We start from the raw sequence: 15178 nt of genomic DNA on the forward strand, positions 1-15178 counted from the left end.
TACTTGCAATCGGAAAAGTAACTCGATGCATGATTGATATTTAACTATTTGCAATCGGAAAAGTAACTCGATGCATGATTATTCTACTAATACAGATTTGTTTATTGCTCTAAAAAATAAATATACATAATTGTTTTAAGTTGAATTTCTTTGAAAAAATTCATCTACATCACTTTACCATTCTGTAAGAGTTTTTGACACTCAAAATTGAAAAAATAAATAAATAAAATGTCAAAAGGATGTACAGTCTTGAATGGTTATTGAGAGGAACAATCCGAGTGCAAAGAGTTAATATATCATCTTCTTTACAGTTCAGATGCTGTGATTTAAAACATCTATTATGCATTTTTTATTTTCATATTTTGTCGCATTTCGGGCATCTTAATGGAGACAAAAGTCGTTGTGACTATTATGTATATGTGTTTGTGTATTCTTCATGTCCTTATAAACTGAGTAGAATTCATCAAAATTTTAGTGTTTTTTATTTACAGAAGAGAAAAAATCCTACCAGTTTTTCAGAGTTCAAAATTAATTAGATATTGAATTAATTAAAATTGATATAAAATGTAATGTTTTTTCCACGGAAATTTCAAGGATATTATTCCAGAAAAGAATATCTGTAAGCAATCTTAAAATTCAAAATATTGCAATTTCACTAATAAAAATTTAATTTTTTGCCGAAATTCCTTACAATTATAGTATTTTTTTTAATTGAAAGGCATTAAATTTTACTAAAAAATATTCTAGAAGGAAATTTTTTTAGATTTTTTGTTTTATTTTAATTCATTTTTTTTTTTCTTGTCAATTGTTTTAAAGTAATGAAATGTCCATGCGTAAAAACATGCATTGATAAACTTCTCAACTGTATAGTTTCAAATTAGCTTTTGTGACAAAATTAAATTGATGTTCGACAACGGTTTCATATTTTGAGAAATTGTCTTTATTTTTTTCACAGAAACTTTATTGGAAATTTTTACGAAAAAATTTCTACACATATTTGATATTAAAAATTTTACCTTTTAAACCATAACAATTTTAATTTTGTGCCATTTTTCTTTCAACTGTAATTAATTCCTTAGAAAAGTTATTAATAATTTTCTAATAAGAAAATTTGTGAGCAATTCTTTGATGGCCAACGATAAATCTTTGAGTTGTACTACTTCTATTTTTCGAATTTCATTTTAATTCTATAAATTTTGAAAAAGAATTCATTACTTATATATATTTTTTTTATTTCAAAGTCGTTCCTGTATTAAATATATTATGCATGAAAGTATTCTATAAAGTATGAAAGTATTCTAATATTCTATAAAACCAACTAAATAGCAGTTTTTTTTAGAATGTAAATCATGAAGCCGATAAATTCCTATAGGAAAATATATGGTTTCACTTTTCATTTATTTGTCTTACGCAACCACCATATTTATTTAATTTATCACTGGAGGGGTAGTTGGTATTTAATTTTTTTCATTATCGAAAAATATATGAATGGCATGCAAAAATAAAATTAAACAATTGGAGCAATGAAAATATCATTGGGATTTCCTACAGATTTTGGTGGAGTGTAGAAGAAATTGTCTTTAAAATAACATTGCACGACTTTTTACATTTAACATTATATAAAAAAAGGTACTTCAAGGGCTTTCATTTAATTTGACTTGTTTCATGTTTGTAGACATAGAATTGATTATTTTTTGGTAAAACTAAAAAATACGGCACATAATTTTTGCCAATATCTCCCAAATCATACTTAGCAATAAAAGATTCTCCAGATATTAAATAATAAATAAAGTTTGTTTATTATATTTGGTAATTTAATGCTTTAAAAAATTTTAGTTTGGCGATTGCATGGTATTTTTCAGTTTAACCTTATATTTATTTTTAGATTTCCATAGAGATGAAATGTTATGTAGTCTTTCACAATTTACAATTTAATTATTTTTACACCTTGATTATTATTTAACAGATTAATTTTAGTAATGTATAAGTGAAGTGTCCTGGTAAAAAAGCAACCTCGGGAAGATTTGATAATGTTTATAACAAAAAAGGTAAATAAAAGTTAAAAAGAAATAACTTGATTATAAAAATTTGCATTTCAGTATTAAATAACAAACTAGATTTAAAAATTATGCATATAAAACGTGTTTCTTTGAAATTCTTTCTGGATTTCAAATGACAATTTATAATACCGTAGAAAAAAAGAAGTAAAATAAATAGCATCGTAAAATGAAAAAAAAAATAATAATAAATAAAAATATTTATTTCAATCATTATCCCAAAGAAAAGAATTTTCTTCATTTAAATTTGTGTGAAAAAGTCTTTTTCGTTTAATTTCGTGAGGAAAAATATTTTTTATTTAATTACTTGAGGAAAACGTATCTTGTGCGTTGTTGCAACAGTTTCACTAATTCAAATCAACTCTTACATAAGTATTGGTTATTATGTTTATTAAAATATTAGTATACTTGGTATTCAAAGGATGTTCCTGTAGGAGGGTTGATGTTAAAATACAGCATCAAATCTGTTGGATAACTATTTGATATTAAAATTATTTGTATATATCTCAGATTTTATAACAAAAATAATATATAATGTATATAACCTTTAATTTGGGAAATGAAAACTTAGGACTTAACTGGAGAAGTGCGATCTAAGAAACCACATTTTCTTTACACTTAACTTTTTTAATGAAAGTATCAGCATGAAGATCAGACAATATATTCTATAGATAATTTTCTTGATATATAAATATGTATATATATATATTTTCAAAATATATTATCATTGATAAAAGTAATTGTGTTGGAATATACATTACCTTCTCAAATAACATGTTACAACAAATAATATTCTTGAAACACATATAGCTTTTTAGTTTTTAAATCACATTTATTTTTTCGGTTTACAAATGTATGTAGGAAACAATATAATGGAAATTCATCAATTATATGAAAAATAAAAAACAAATTGACAATGGGTAAAATTGAGCCTTTTTTTTCATCGGTATCATTTTTACTCATAAACATGTGAACATTCGTAGAACGGTTTTCGAAGGTATTTTAACATATGGTTCAGTACTGGTACAAATATCAGCCCGTAAATTATATATATGAAAATAATTTTAGAAATTTTTCAAAATACATTTTGACAAAAAAAATAATAATATTTGAACACACATGTCAGATTCATTCGAATGCGAACTTTCATTGAAAAAAAAATCATCTGTATAATTATTCTCATCACTTAAATCACTTTCTGCTTCATTTAAAGGTCTATAATTCTCTATTTCATATGTGGATCAGTTAGTTGAATGATATTTCGAGGATCAAGTTTTAGAACCACCTGCTAAGACTTGCATAATATTGGAACACTAAAAGGGGGGCGTGGTCTCACAGACATCTCGCAAAGAAATAGGTGAAATATTTAAAAACGTATCCGCTGAAACCGGTTGAGAAATTGCACGTGTAGTAAAGGTCACGAAACAAGAAGATGCAGGATCAATCCATTCGATTGAGCTAAAAATAGAATAGGACCGACTTAAAGTCCATCCGTAGCGGTCTCAGATACCGCAAATCCCCAGTTAAAGGTTCAAATAAGGAATATTTTATAAATGAACTATAATTATTAATTTTAATAATTAAGAAGGAATAAATTATTTCTAATTATACTAAAATATTTCTATCATTCACAGTACTAATTTCCAATGCTGATGATTAATTGCCAACGCAATTTAATAAATGCAACTGCAAAAAATTATTGATTTTAATTACAAAATTAATAAAGCCAGGTGACTTCATTAAGGAAAACAACAAAATATTTTCAAAAATTAATCTAAAGTGAATTTGTTAATATTTCAGGTTTTATAATAATAATTATATAATGTATTTAAAATATAACGCATATTTTATAAATTAGTTATAGTATAATTATTAATTAAAATAATTAAAAAATAATAAATTCTTTCTAATCAAACTAAAATATGTGTATCAGTCATAATATTAATTCCTTATGCCGATGTTTATTGCCAACGTAATTTAAATAATACAACTGTGAAAAAATTAATAATTTTAATTACAAAATTAAGAAAGCCAATAGAATTTAATGCGGAATAAAAACCAAAATCCTTTTAAAAAATTTATTCAACTAAAGTGAATTTGTTAGCCAAGCAAACACATGTGATAAAGCACATGAGAGTGAACATCTGGGAAAGAAAAATGGACATTTCTTTAAAAAAGGCAAGCAGTTTTCAACTCGAAACGGATTTAAAGAGTCAGGTGTGAAGAAAAAAATCATTTTTATTAAGAAAAGGCTAAAAGAATCTCTTCCTGTGTTTATTTGCAAGATCTTTCATTTGTTAGTTTCAAAGAAACTCAGTAAAGTGCTTTCAAGTCCAGATTGGTGAGAGAATTTAAATATTTCTTAGAACAAAGAACAACGCTTGTACAGCTCGAATTTTGTGAAGTATTTTATTGAAAGAAAGTGTTTAGTATACAAAATTACTAATGTTATTTTTTAATTGATGTTTAGAAAGCTTTGCAGTTTTCTATGTAAGATTGCGTGTTTAAATAAATTCCTTAATTGTCATTGCCAACTAAACAGCACATATCAGAATTGTTTAAAAAATGGTAAACATAAAGTATAGAATAATTTTACTGCTGATGCCTTTTAATGAGATAAAAATATCCCATTTCCCATTGAGGCATGATGATTTCTGATCGAAATGTTACTTTCTTTATAATATATTTCCTTATATTTTTTATACAATCGAACGTGAACTTTCGACGAATCTCCACGTTTCTAATCTCCTTGAATTCGAAAAATTCTTTTCATTAACTGTAACCATCTATTCTGTGAACACGACAACTTAAAATCGTTTTGAATCAGAAGGATTAATTTTAGATTGTTGTCTTGTGAGCAATTTCTCAGCTTTCTAGCAAATTCTGAACGAAATCCATTCCGAAGAAGTCTGTCTGACAGTTCCAGATAACCGTAAAATTTCAAGAGCTATTTAGTATAAAATTTTGTACATAGTTTTATCGTCAAAAATGTGGATTTTTATCAAATTTTTAACCAAATCAAACAGTTATAGAAATATATTTCTTAATTATCATTTTCTGACTAAAAATCATATAATATTTAGAATTTTTTAAAGAATGGTAAGCATAAAGAATGAAAAAAAAATTTATTGCTGATTTCTTTTTATAAGTTGGAATTTTACAATGAAACTAACTGATAAAATCTATCAGCTGTGCCATAAAACATTACTGAACTGACCCAATAAACATCAGATTAGGAATCCATTTTAACAACGATTTAAAATTTCTCTCACATTATAATAAAAAGTGGGGGGAAATGTAATGCAATCAGCAGCATAATAGAACGTTTCTGCTTAAAAACCATTTAAACATAATGATTTCTTATCGAAACATTTCTTTCTTTATACTTTTTTCTTTATAATTTCTTTCTTTTTACATTCTTTTTTTATAATTTCTTTCTTTATACTTTCTTTCTTTGTAATTTCTTTCTTTATACTTTCTTTCTTTATGATTGATCTCTTTCTACTTTCTTCCTTTATAATTTATCTCTTTATTTTTTCTTTCTTTATAGTTTCTTTCTTTATACTTTTTCTTTATAATTTCTTTCTTTATACTTTTTTTCCTTTATAATTTCTTTTTTCTTTCTTTTTTTATAATTCCTTTCTTTATACTTTCTTCCTTTGTAATTTCTTTCTTTATACTTTCTTCCTTTACGATTTCTCTCTTTATACTTTCTTTCTTTATAATTTCTTTCTTTATACATTTTGTTTTCTTTGTACATTTTATTTTCTTTTATACGAAGTATAGGGACACTATTGTAATATCATATTACTTTGCACTGCTCTGTTCTGGTTGCATTAATCTTGACCAAACATTAAGATTACTTTAAATGCTCTCATCCCTTCGGAGGGTACTTCGTAATTGAGAATGAGTAATTTCCAGCATGGTGGTTGGTTCTAGCCACCTTGGTCGGTACAAAAAAAGGGAGAGGAGTTTGTCTTCTCCCATCGATGTTGGGATGTATTTCCCAAGAGAATGGTTGTAGCATGGCCGATGATGGCTCTTAAGACTCAAACGCAGTTCCCGTCAGTGTTGCTGTTTCGGCGGTCCGGTCATTCAGATTTTTTCGTGTGCCGTCGGGCTGGCCGGAGTGGCTAGTTTGAGGTTTGAATGCTCTCAAACGAACAGATAATTTGGCTGTTTGTGAAAGCCAATCCAAATGATCCCTTCGAAAAGGAAAGAGATGTTAGTTTTGAATATTTGAAAATAAAGATATTTTTCTAATGTCAAATTCTCTTTTGTAAGAGTATTTAGGATTTCATTGATCATTTGTTTGTCACATATTAACTAAAACTGGTTGCAGGAAAAAGGGTATGAAAGGGTATTGTCCATTCATTGCTTATTTGGTAATTCAAAAAAGGCAAAAAATTTGCAAAAAAAGGCTTTCAAGAGCGGCACGAAGTATATTTTATATAAAGTCGTTAAATGTGGCCTAGATTATGTACCGTTTTTCATCTCAAGTGAAAAATTATATCAAAAAGTTTTTAACAAATACAATCAAATGAATTGTTTTAAAAATAAAATTTATTGTTTTGTTAAAAAGGGAACTACAAAATTTTAAGAACAGGAATCAATTTTAAGAATATCTGTTCATCATAATTTAATGTTCAAACCACTTACAGTCAATAAAAATTGCTTTAAAGTATTTTAATGCAAATTAGTATCTTTTTCAACAATGTTACGCGTTATCTGCAGTTCATAAGCCACCCATGTCAGAGAATAATTCGAGTTCATCTTATTGTTAAAGGTAAGCATCTCCTCCTTTCATATATCATCTCAAGTGACTGCGGTGACCAGATGATAAGGTCTCGGCTACGGAACCAGAGAGTTTCAGGTTCGAAACCCGATTCCACCGAAGAGCCGCCGTGTAAGCGGGTCTGATGCAAGTTAAATTAGTCGGGGCCAAATGTCCTCCAGCTGGTGTGGAGTGGAGGCTTGGAGAAGGTGGGCTGCCAGGTCAGGTGTATCCTCGTCATCTGGGCGTGGTTCAAAATTACGAGGTCCATCCCCAAATAGACATAATGTTGCTTTAAAACGGGACTTGAATATAACTAAATAAAATACATTAAACATATATCATCTTACACCTATTTCGACTAAATAAATGCATGCATAAAAGTACTGGCAGTTTTCGAATCCCAGAATGAATAATTTTATGCAGTTTATTAATAGTCAATTTTTTTATGATTTTCCTTGCAATACTTAGAATAAAAAAAAGCCAGTTCATTTTTGCAGTATATAAATCTTCAATTTTTCAGCAAGTCATGCTCAAGCTGTTAACATAAAAAAAGTTGCAAAATTTTATTAAAGACGAAATGAAATTGCATATAACTACATTATCATGGGATGTTTCAGCAGTAATTTTCAAACTTTACTTATTGAAAGTGTATTCTGAGAGAGAAAAGGCATTAATGCTTTTTTTTTCTTCAACCATTACGTGGAATACATTTGGTCACACCCTTCCTCAACTCTCTTCTGTTTTCGTAAAATAGATAAACCTCATTTGCGAATAGAACAAAAACCTTGGAAATTTTGAAACGGCTTCAAAACTCCTAGACCTCTTATTACTTTCCTGCGCACACACAACTCAGAATACCTCCTACTGAAATTACAATCCCTGCAGTTTCAAGACCACGTTCCGAACTGCAAAAGTTTTCTTTGTTTCTTTAGGATTGCATTCGAGAAAAACAGATCTACATTGCTTCCTTTTAGGGGGCTCGAACAATGAAAGGAAAAAAAAAGTATTCTAAAACCACCCAGTCCTCGTTTCCTTTCATTTCCTTTTCAGCTTACATTTACGTGGGAAATTTTTGCATTGGCATGTAGCGAAAACAGGGAAACATTTATTTTGTATTTAAATGACCAAGACGAAGAAAGCAATTTTTTTATTGCCCTTTTTTTCTTTTGAGAAAAAAAATGTGAAGAGAATATTTTAGTTTGTATTAGTTTCATATATTAGTTGTTTTGTATTTGTTATGAATTAATTATTATCGTATTTTGTTACTCTTACAATATTTTAATCAACTCTTTTCTTCTGATTCAATATTTAGTTATTCTTCGGTAAATATTGTATTTATTTCATTTTTGATGTATTTCAATGCGTCTTTTGAGATGCTATCGGCGTCTTTATTTTTTTCTTGTATATATTTTTTTGTAATGTTTGTGAATTTTGTTACCTTTAAATAAATCATTTTAAGTAGCAAACTATGATATTTTGAAAGTGTGCACAATATCGTGCATAAAACGAGCTGAAATAGTCTCCCTAAAACTTTCTCGCATAATCTCTGATAAACTTGTCATGCCAAAGAATGCCTTACATGGCATCGGTGTACAATAGTTACGAAATATTAATTTTTGACGTGAACTTACCATTTTTACTGAATCTATCGTCTTATTCTTGGCGAGTTATTTGGCGATTAATCACCGGCGTCCTTTAATAGGATCTGTAAGTTGAATTTCTGTTTTGGACGCGTTTCCTTCAACCTTTTGAACAAATATTTGGCACAAAATATATAAGTAGTCGCTTACCAAATTTAATATATTTAAGTCATTGCATTTTTAAATTGTTGCATTTGTTGCTTTCGAAAATATAGACCGATAGACAAACAACCCTCACTCTGGTTTGGCTCTAAATTTGACTGTCATCTACACCACAGATATTAAATCTGTGTACCGTATTTTATCTATTAAACTCTCTTCATTTTATAATTAACTTGTTAACTTATATTCGAGTATCCATACAATGGTTTTCTACTGAAAATACTTTACTCAATGTTTGACAGAGTGGATATAAAGACCGTTTACCAAAAGACGTAAAGCTGAAAGAGTTTTTGAATTATCATTGTCACAGAGGGCAATTTTCAAAAATGTGTTTTTAGAAACAGGGAGATCTAAAACTTGGAGATTCATCAAAATCTCGTGTTCGAATTTTTTTATGAATGAAATACTTACTCTATACTTCATGTGTGAGTAAGCAACTGATGTGTAAATTCAATTCATTTGAACTCTTATGCTCAATTTTGATTCGAGAGTGCCTAAAAATGTTAATATTGATAATATTATAGTATTTTTCCCAAAATAAGCAAGTTATATGTTAATACTTGAAAATAATAACTTAACAATCTGATCGATTGGCTTTTCTAGACAATTTGCTATATATTTCTTTCTTAAATTACTGCTTTTCTTTGGAGTTTCAAAAGTAATGTTTTGTTGATATTTTAGGGCAAATTAAAAAAAAATGCATTTTATTTCTATACGTAAAGTTCTATTTGCTATACTCGCATTAAAAACTATAATATTGTAAATACAAATGATATGGCCCAATAAATAAATTATGTGACATACTAATACAGAAAAATAATTACTTTCGATATTTTAATCCGGATTATTGGCTTTTCAAGACACATTTTGTTATAGTGCCTTTCTGAAATTATTGCATTTCATAGGAAATTCAAAACGACTGAGGGTTTATTGATATTCTAATGCACATTTAAAAAAAAGTTGTATTTTCTTTCTGAATGCTAAGTTCGATATGTTATACAAGCCTTAAAATCTACCTTGTAATAATGAATTAAATGTTTTATATTCCAGATGGTGTCTATCTTCCCCTCAACCATAGACAGAAAATCAGCCACGGAGGAACCCTAACGATTCAAAGCGTAGAACAAACAGTAGACGAAGGAGAATATAGCTGTGTAGTGAGAGACACCAAGGGGGAAACAGCAACGGGGTCAACATATGTATCAATCGTGGGTAAGAAAATCATAGATTTATTCATGTTTTGTTTTTTGCTTGTCAGAACTACAGGAGAGGCCTTTGAAGTTTTAAATTTTGGTCAGGCGAGAGTTTTAAAAGGCTTAGAAAAATAGTTTTTATTTTGGGATCGGAAAAATTACTTAATAACTCGGTTATACTGATAATCCGAGCTCATCTTAGTATAGGTTAAAATTTCTATTAATAAGCAAGCACCAACTGTGTAATCAATGACCAATACCACCAATAATAAAACTTTGTACCGCGATGGGCGGGAGGGGGGGGTACATAATGAGAAATGAAAGTAAGTGTGTATACACAAACTGTGATGGGGGTCCATAAAATTCCAGAGCATAGCCCTCGCCATGCTACTATAGTTCAAAGGAGTTTCGTTCAAAAGGAAACTTTATGCGAATGTAAGCTAAAAATGATCTTAAATATCTAATGACCCGCTGTTATGTCAGTGTAGGTTGAAAATTCTATCAATGACCAAGTGCCTGCAGACAATTATAGTGTTAGAGTGTACATAAATATATATGAAAAACAGAGCATAGCCCACGTCATGCTGTTATAGTTCAAAATTAGGAGTTTCATCTAAAAAGAGCTTTTATTTGACTGTAAAATGGGAAATGATCTTAAATATACAATGATCTGCTGTTATGTCAGTAAAAGTTAAAATGCTTTTCCATCATAAATGCCCACAAACTGTGATGGGGCATAGGTAAATAAAGAGAAATGAAAGCCAGAGAGTAGCCCACGTCATGCCACTATAGTTCAAGATTAGGAGTTTCATCCAAAAGGAGCCTTTATGCTAATGTAAGGTAGAAAATGATATTAAATATCTAATGACTCACTGTTATTCCAAAATACTTTATAATTTCTATAAATGGCCCTGTATGCACAAACTGAGATGGGTGGAGGGTACATACAGAGAAATAAAAGTCAGGGTGCATTTCTCGTCCTGCTACTGTAGTTCGTCCAGAACGAATCTTCAAGGGATTGAAACTCGTAAATAATCATACATATCTAATGATTCGTTGTTATGCCAGTAAAGGTTAAAGCTTCTGTCAATGACCAATCATCTACTAACTGAGATGATTGGAGGGGGTGTAATTCATAAAGAGAAAAGAAAGTCAAGGTTTAGGCCTCGTCATAGTACTGTAGGTCAAATGAGAAATTTCGTCCAAAAGGAATCCTTATATGACTGTAAATTGACTCTACATTATCTAATGACACGCTGTTAGTTATTATTAAGTTAAAATTTGTATCAATGACCCAGGATCCCCAAACTGAGATGGGTCGGGGGTACATAAAGAGAAATGAAAGTCAGAGTGCAAACATCGTCCTGCTATTGTAGATTATGCTTTCCATCCAGAAGGAACATTTATTTGACTACAAAGTGGGAAGTGATCTGACATATCTAAATCTTATCATCAGTTCATATTCTGTGATTAGAAACGTTGTGCATTGGCCAAACATCGCGAGAAATTTAAGCATTTTCTACGATCAAATGTAAGTCTTTCTTTTAACCCCTTTTATACCAAGGAGCTTTCGAAAACATGGCTTCAATCAAATGACCCTTAACATGACTGCCTATCTAGGTGATAATACAAATGATGTGCACGGTGTAGAGAATGGATGATAGCTCAAGGAAGAAATTGAATTGTTTTATTTACTAACAGTAAATTTTTAAATTTTGAATAAATTTTCTTATTTTTTTTTGGCTATTCTACACCAAAATTTATTTAATGATAAAAAATATCATTTAAATTTTGTTGGTTAGCTCAGTTAAGATGTAATTGTTTTTTAATAAAGTTGTTGGGTTTTTATCATGTGAGAGCATGATGCTGTTTTTGTTTGGAGTTTCACAAGCCTCAAAATACACGGGCAAAAATTTGCTGATTTATCGCTTTTGATGGATTAATTTTTCGTTTTTACTTTTATTAAAAAATTATAAAGGAGGGTGTCGCATCAGGCGGCTTACCGCCAGCAAAAAGTTACAACTTACTACGAATATACGCCATGTATCCGATACTCCTGTTTATATATGTAATATAAATTTTCAATTTTTTTTAGCTTGCAAAGAAAATTTTGGAGCTCGAACGATTTTGAGATAGAAAAAAGAAAAACCATAGCTTTTCTAAAAATTGACGATTGTGCTATACCATTGTCACATGATTATTCCAAATTAATTTAAACTAAATTTTGGCAAAATAATAATAATAATTAAATTGGTCCTCGAAATGAAGTTTTGGAGTTCAAGCAATTTTGTGATGAGGAAAGAAAAATAAAAAAATAACGTTTTCTAAATGTTGAAGCATTCATGCGTTGGTGGTTTTGATCAAAGTAAATTTTATGCTCATGAGATGAGAATTCTTCGTTTGAAAGTTTCAAGGAGATCACTCCTGTTGGAATTTATTTAAAATACTGTTACGAATCTGTAATGCTGCTTCCCAGCATAGTTGGTTCCACCATCGGAAAGAATGTTTTACAGTCATCTGTATTGGATGGAGTCCGGTGTCGCGTCGGAGGTTCCAGAGCTTGGCGACAAACTTAGCGACCATTTGGCGACTTGGCGACGAATTTGGTGACTTTGGCACCAAAATAGATTTAAAAAATTCTCGAATTCCAGTAGGAACCGAGATACGCCTCGAACGTTCCTGATTGGTTGAGAGGCTTCTAGCTCCGCCCCCTGAGACCTATAAAAGGAAGCGGCCGCGGCTGTCAGGGGGTAGTAGGAAGCGATAGCGCGAGAGTAGTCGGAATCGACGGTAAAGAACTGGCCTTCCAGATATAAGCGGAGCAACGACGGAGTGAAGCTAGTGCTGAACTAAGCTGTGCGCTACTGTCTGAAGTAGAGTCTTGTATGCTGCTGTGTATGCTGTTGTATGCTGCACGTCTCGGCTGAAGATAATCGTCTTCTATGATGTATATAGTTGTCGTCTTTTTGCTGCCCTATGTCTTAGTGTAAATAAACGTCGTTTTTTTATTTCCTACTGGCGCCTGCTGATTAAGCGTTCTCCACACCATATAACTTCCACTATCCAAACGAACCCCGGAAATTTCGTAACAATACTCCTTTTTAAGATAATTATACTTCGGATATTAATTTCATTCGATTGAAAACGAAGATGAAAAATTACGATGCAATTTATGTAAATTGAAATATTTAAAAATATTTATTTAAGTATACCAATAAGACATCATTAAGTATACCAATAAGATAAAAAAATCATTTTATAGGAAAAAAATTACATTTATGTTTTAAAAAAATATCTCAATTGATTCCTAGTTGTGAAATGCCTTTTTAATTTTATAGACTTTTTGATCTTCAATATCTAGCCATAAAATTTCTGTCAACTATACTAAGAATTGAACAACCCAGAGCAACAAAGTCTATAAAAGCCATTTCTTTGCAAAAGATTCTGGCGCTTTAAAGCAATAATTGCGCATGGAATGGATTTAAAAGTCATTGCGTCTCTTTATTGCTGTTTTTCCATTTTAATCATTTTCTTTCATTCTTAAAGAAAGTACTAACTTTAAACTTAAAAACTTTCGCAAGAATGATAAATCGAAATGGATGGCAAATGAAATAAAAAATAAATGACTGGGCGAAAAATGAAAGATCTAAAAGAAGAGGGAAAAAAAAAAGAATTTAATGGCAAATAAATAAGGAATGTATAAGTAAAGAAGGAAATGAAAAAGAAAGGGGCAGTATTTTTCCATTTTCCAAATCAATGCTTCAACTTTTTAAAAATTCAAAAATATTTCGACTTTCCCTTAAGTAATATTCTATTTTCTGAAATAAATGTTTAAAGCTAATAAAATTTATTTTATTTTGCTGAATTTTTTAATGCTGAATTTAACTATATATATTATATTAACTATATAACTATTTAAAATATTTCTGTCTACTCTGTGACTTCATTCGGAGTGAATGTTTTCCAAAAATGTTTGAAAACAGTTACATTTCTGAATATCTGCATAAAAAAAAAAAAAAAAAAAAAAAAAAAAAAAAAAAAAAAAAATTGAAAAATTGAAAAAACATGCTATGAAACCAAAACATTCCAGTTAAGCCACATTTAAAACAATGGGAAAAGGGCATTTTTTGGCCAAAAAAGAAGTATAAAACAAAATTCCTCTAGTTTAGAGGTTTATAAAATTATATGGGGTGATGTTATGGTGGTAAGTCTTATCTTTCGGACCCGACGGTTTCAAGTTCAAGACTCGATTCCACTGGAAAAACCACGGTGTTAGCTGGTCTGGTGCAAGTTAAATCTATCTGCCAAACGTCCTCCCACTGTTGTGGTGTGGAAGTTTCGAGAGGAGAGTGCCAGCTCAGGTGTCGCCCTCGTCATATGACCGCTGTTCAAAATTGCGAAGTCCGTCCCCAAATACCTTTAGTGTTGCTTAAAAACGGGACGCTAATATAACTAAAACTAAACTAAAGCTTATCAAATGATTTGCTCAACCATTTGCAGATAGCCCAAGAAATTATGATCTAGTTCCTAATTAAGCTAAGCTAGAACTACCCATTCTTTCAGTATATTGGGTCCAAATGATAAATAACGCGAAACTGCCTATTTTTTTCACATTGTGAAGCACGAAAACAACTGTAAAATATTTCTAAAAGATATAGATTATTCATTATTCAGTTCAAAAATACAGAGCATATTGAAGAATTATTATAACACATTTTAACAAAAAAATATGCCTTAGATTATAATTTATGTGGTCTTTTGTAAGAAAACTCTATCATATATTATAATTTGAGAAAATAGCATCTAAAATTTATATAATTGCAAGTATAAAAGTAAATGTAATTTCACTAAAAATAGACTTAGAAACAAACTTTTGACGGTTTCATGAAGATGCTAGGAAAATCTTAAGAAAATGAAATAACAAAATTCATAATTTCACAAAAAAAATCTGATTTTTAACGTAGACACTTACCTTAAAAAGAAAATGTTAATGGAAATGATCTTTTTTAATCAGTATGATTTTTATTTTTTATATTTTTATATTATATTTATTTTTGTATTGTTTTTCCATTTTATCCTCGTATTGCATAGTTTTTTTTTAATTCTGTATATCGGTGATTACTAGTTATTTATACATCTGAACAAAATAGAGTTTATTATGAAGTTAAAATCTTGAATTCTGAGTTAAAAAATTGAAATCTGGCCAGAAAAAGCAGGGTAGGATTTTACATTTTCATAATTTTCAACATACATTTATTTCAGATGTATTAAAAAGAATGAGAACGAAAAGTTTCTCATCTTTATGGTCACATCACATAAGAAGAGGTTTTTTGAGAAGCATCTCACATC

General features: G+C 29.6%; 1 protein-coding gene across 1 annotated transcript in view; it reads left to right on the top strand.

Moving 5' to 3' along the window:
* The window catches only part of LOC129956442 (cell adhesion molecule Dscam2-like), a 342184-nt gene that overhangs the window by 287362 nt on the left and 39644 nt on the right, over positions 1–15178 (top strand). The window contains exon 9 of the mRNA XM_056068324.1: positions 9687–9848. Within this exon, the coding sequence (XP_055924299.1) occupies positions 9687–9848 (162 nt within the window). The remainder of the gene's footprint in view (positions 1–9686; positions 9849–15178) is intronic.

The sequence above is a fragment of the Argiope bruennichi genome, chromosome 11 (genome assembly GCF_947563725.1).
Source record: "Argiope bruennichi chromosome 11, qqArgBrue1.1, whole genome shotgun sequence".
NCBI lineage: Eukaryota > Metazoa > Arthropoda > Arachnida > Araneae > Araneidae > Argiope > Argiope bruennichi.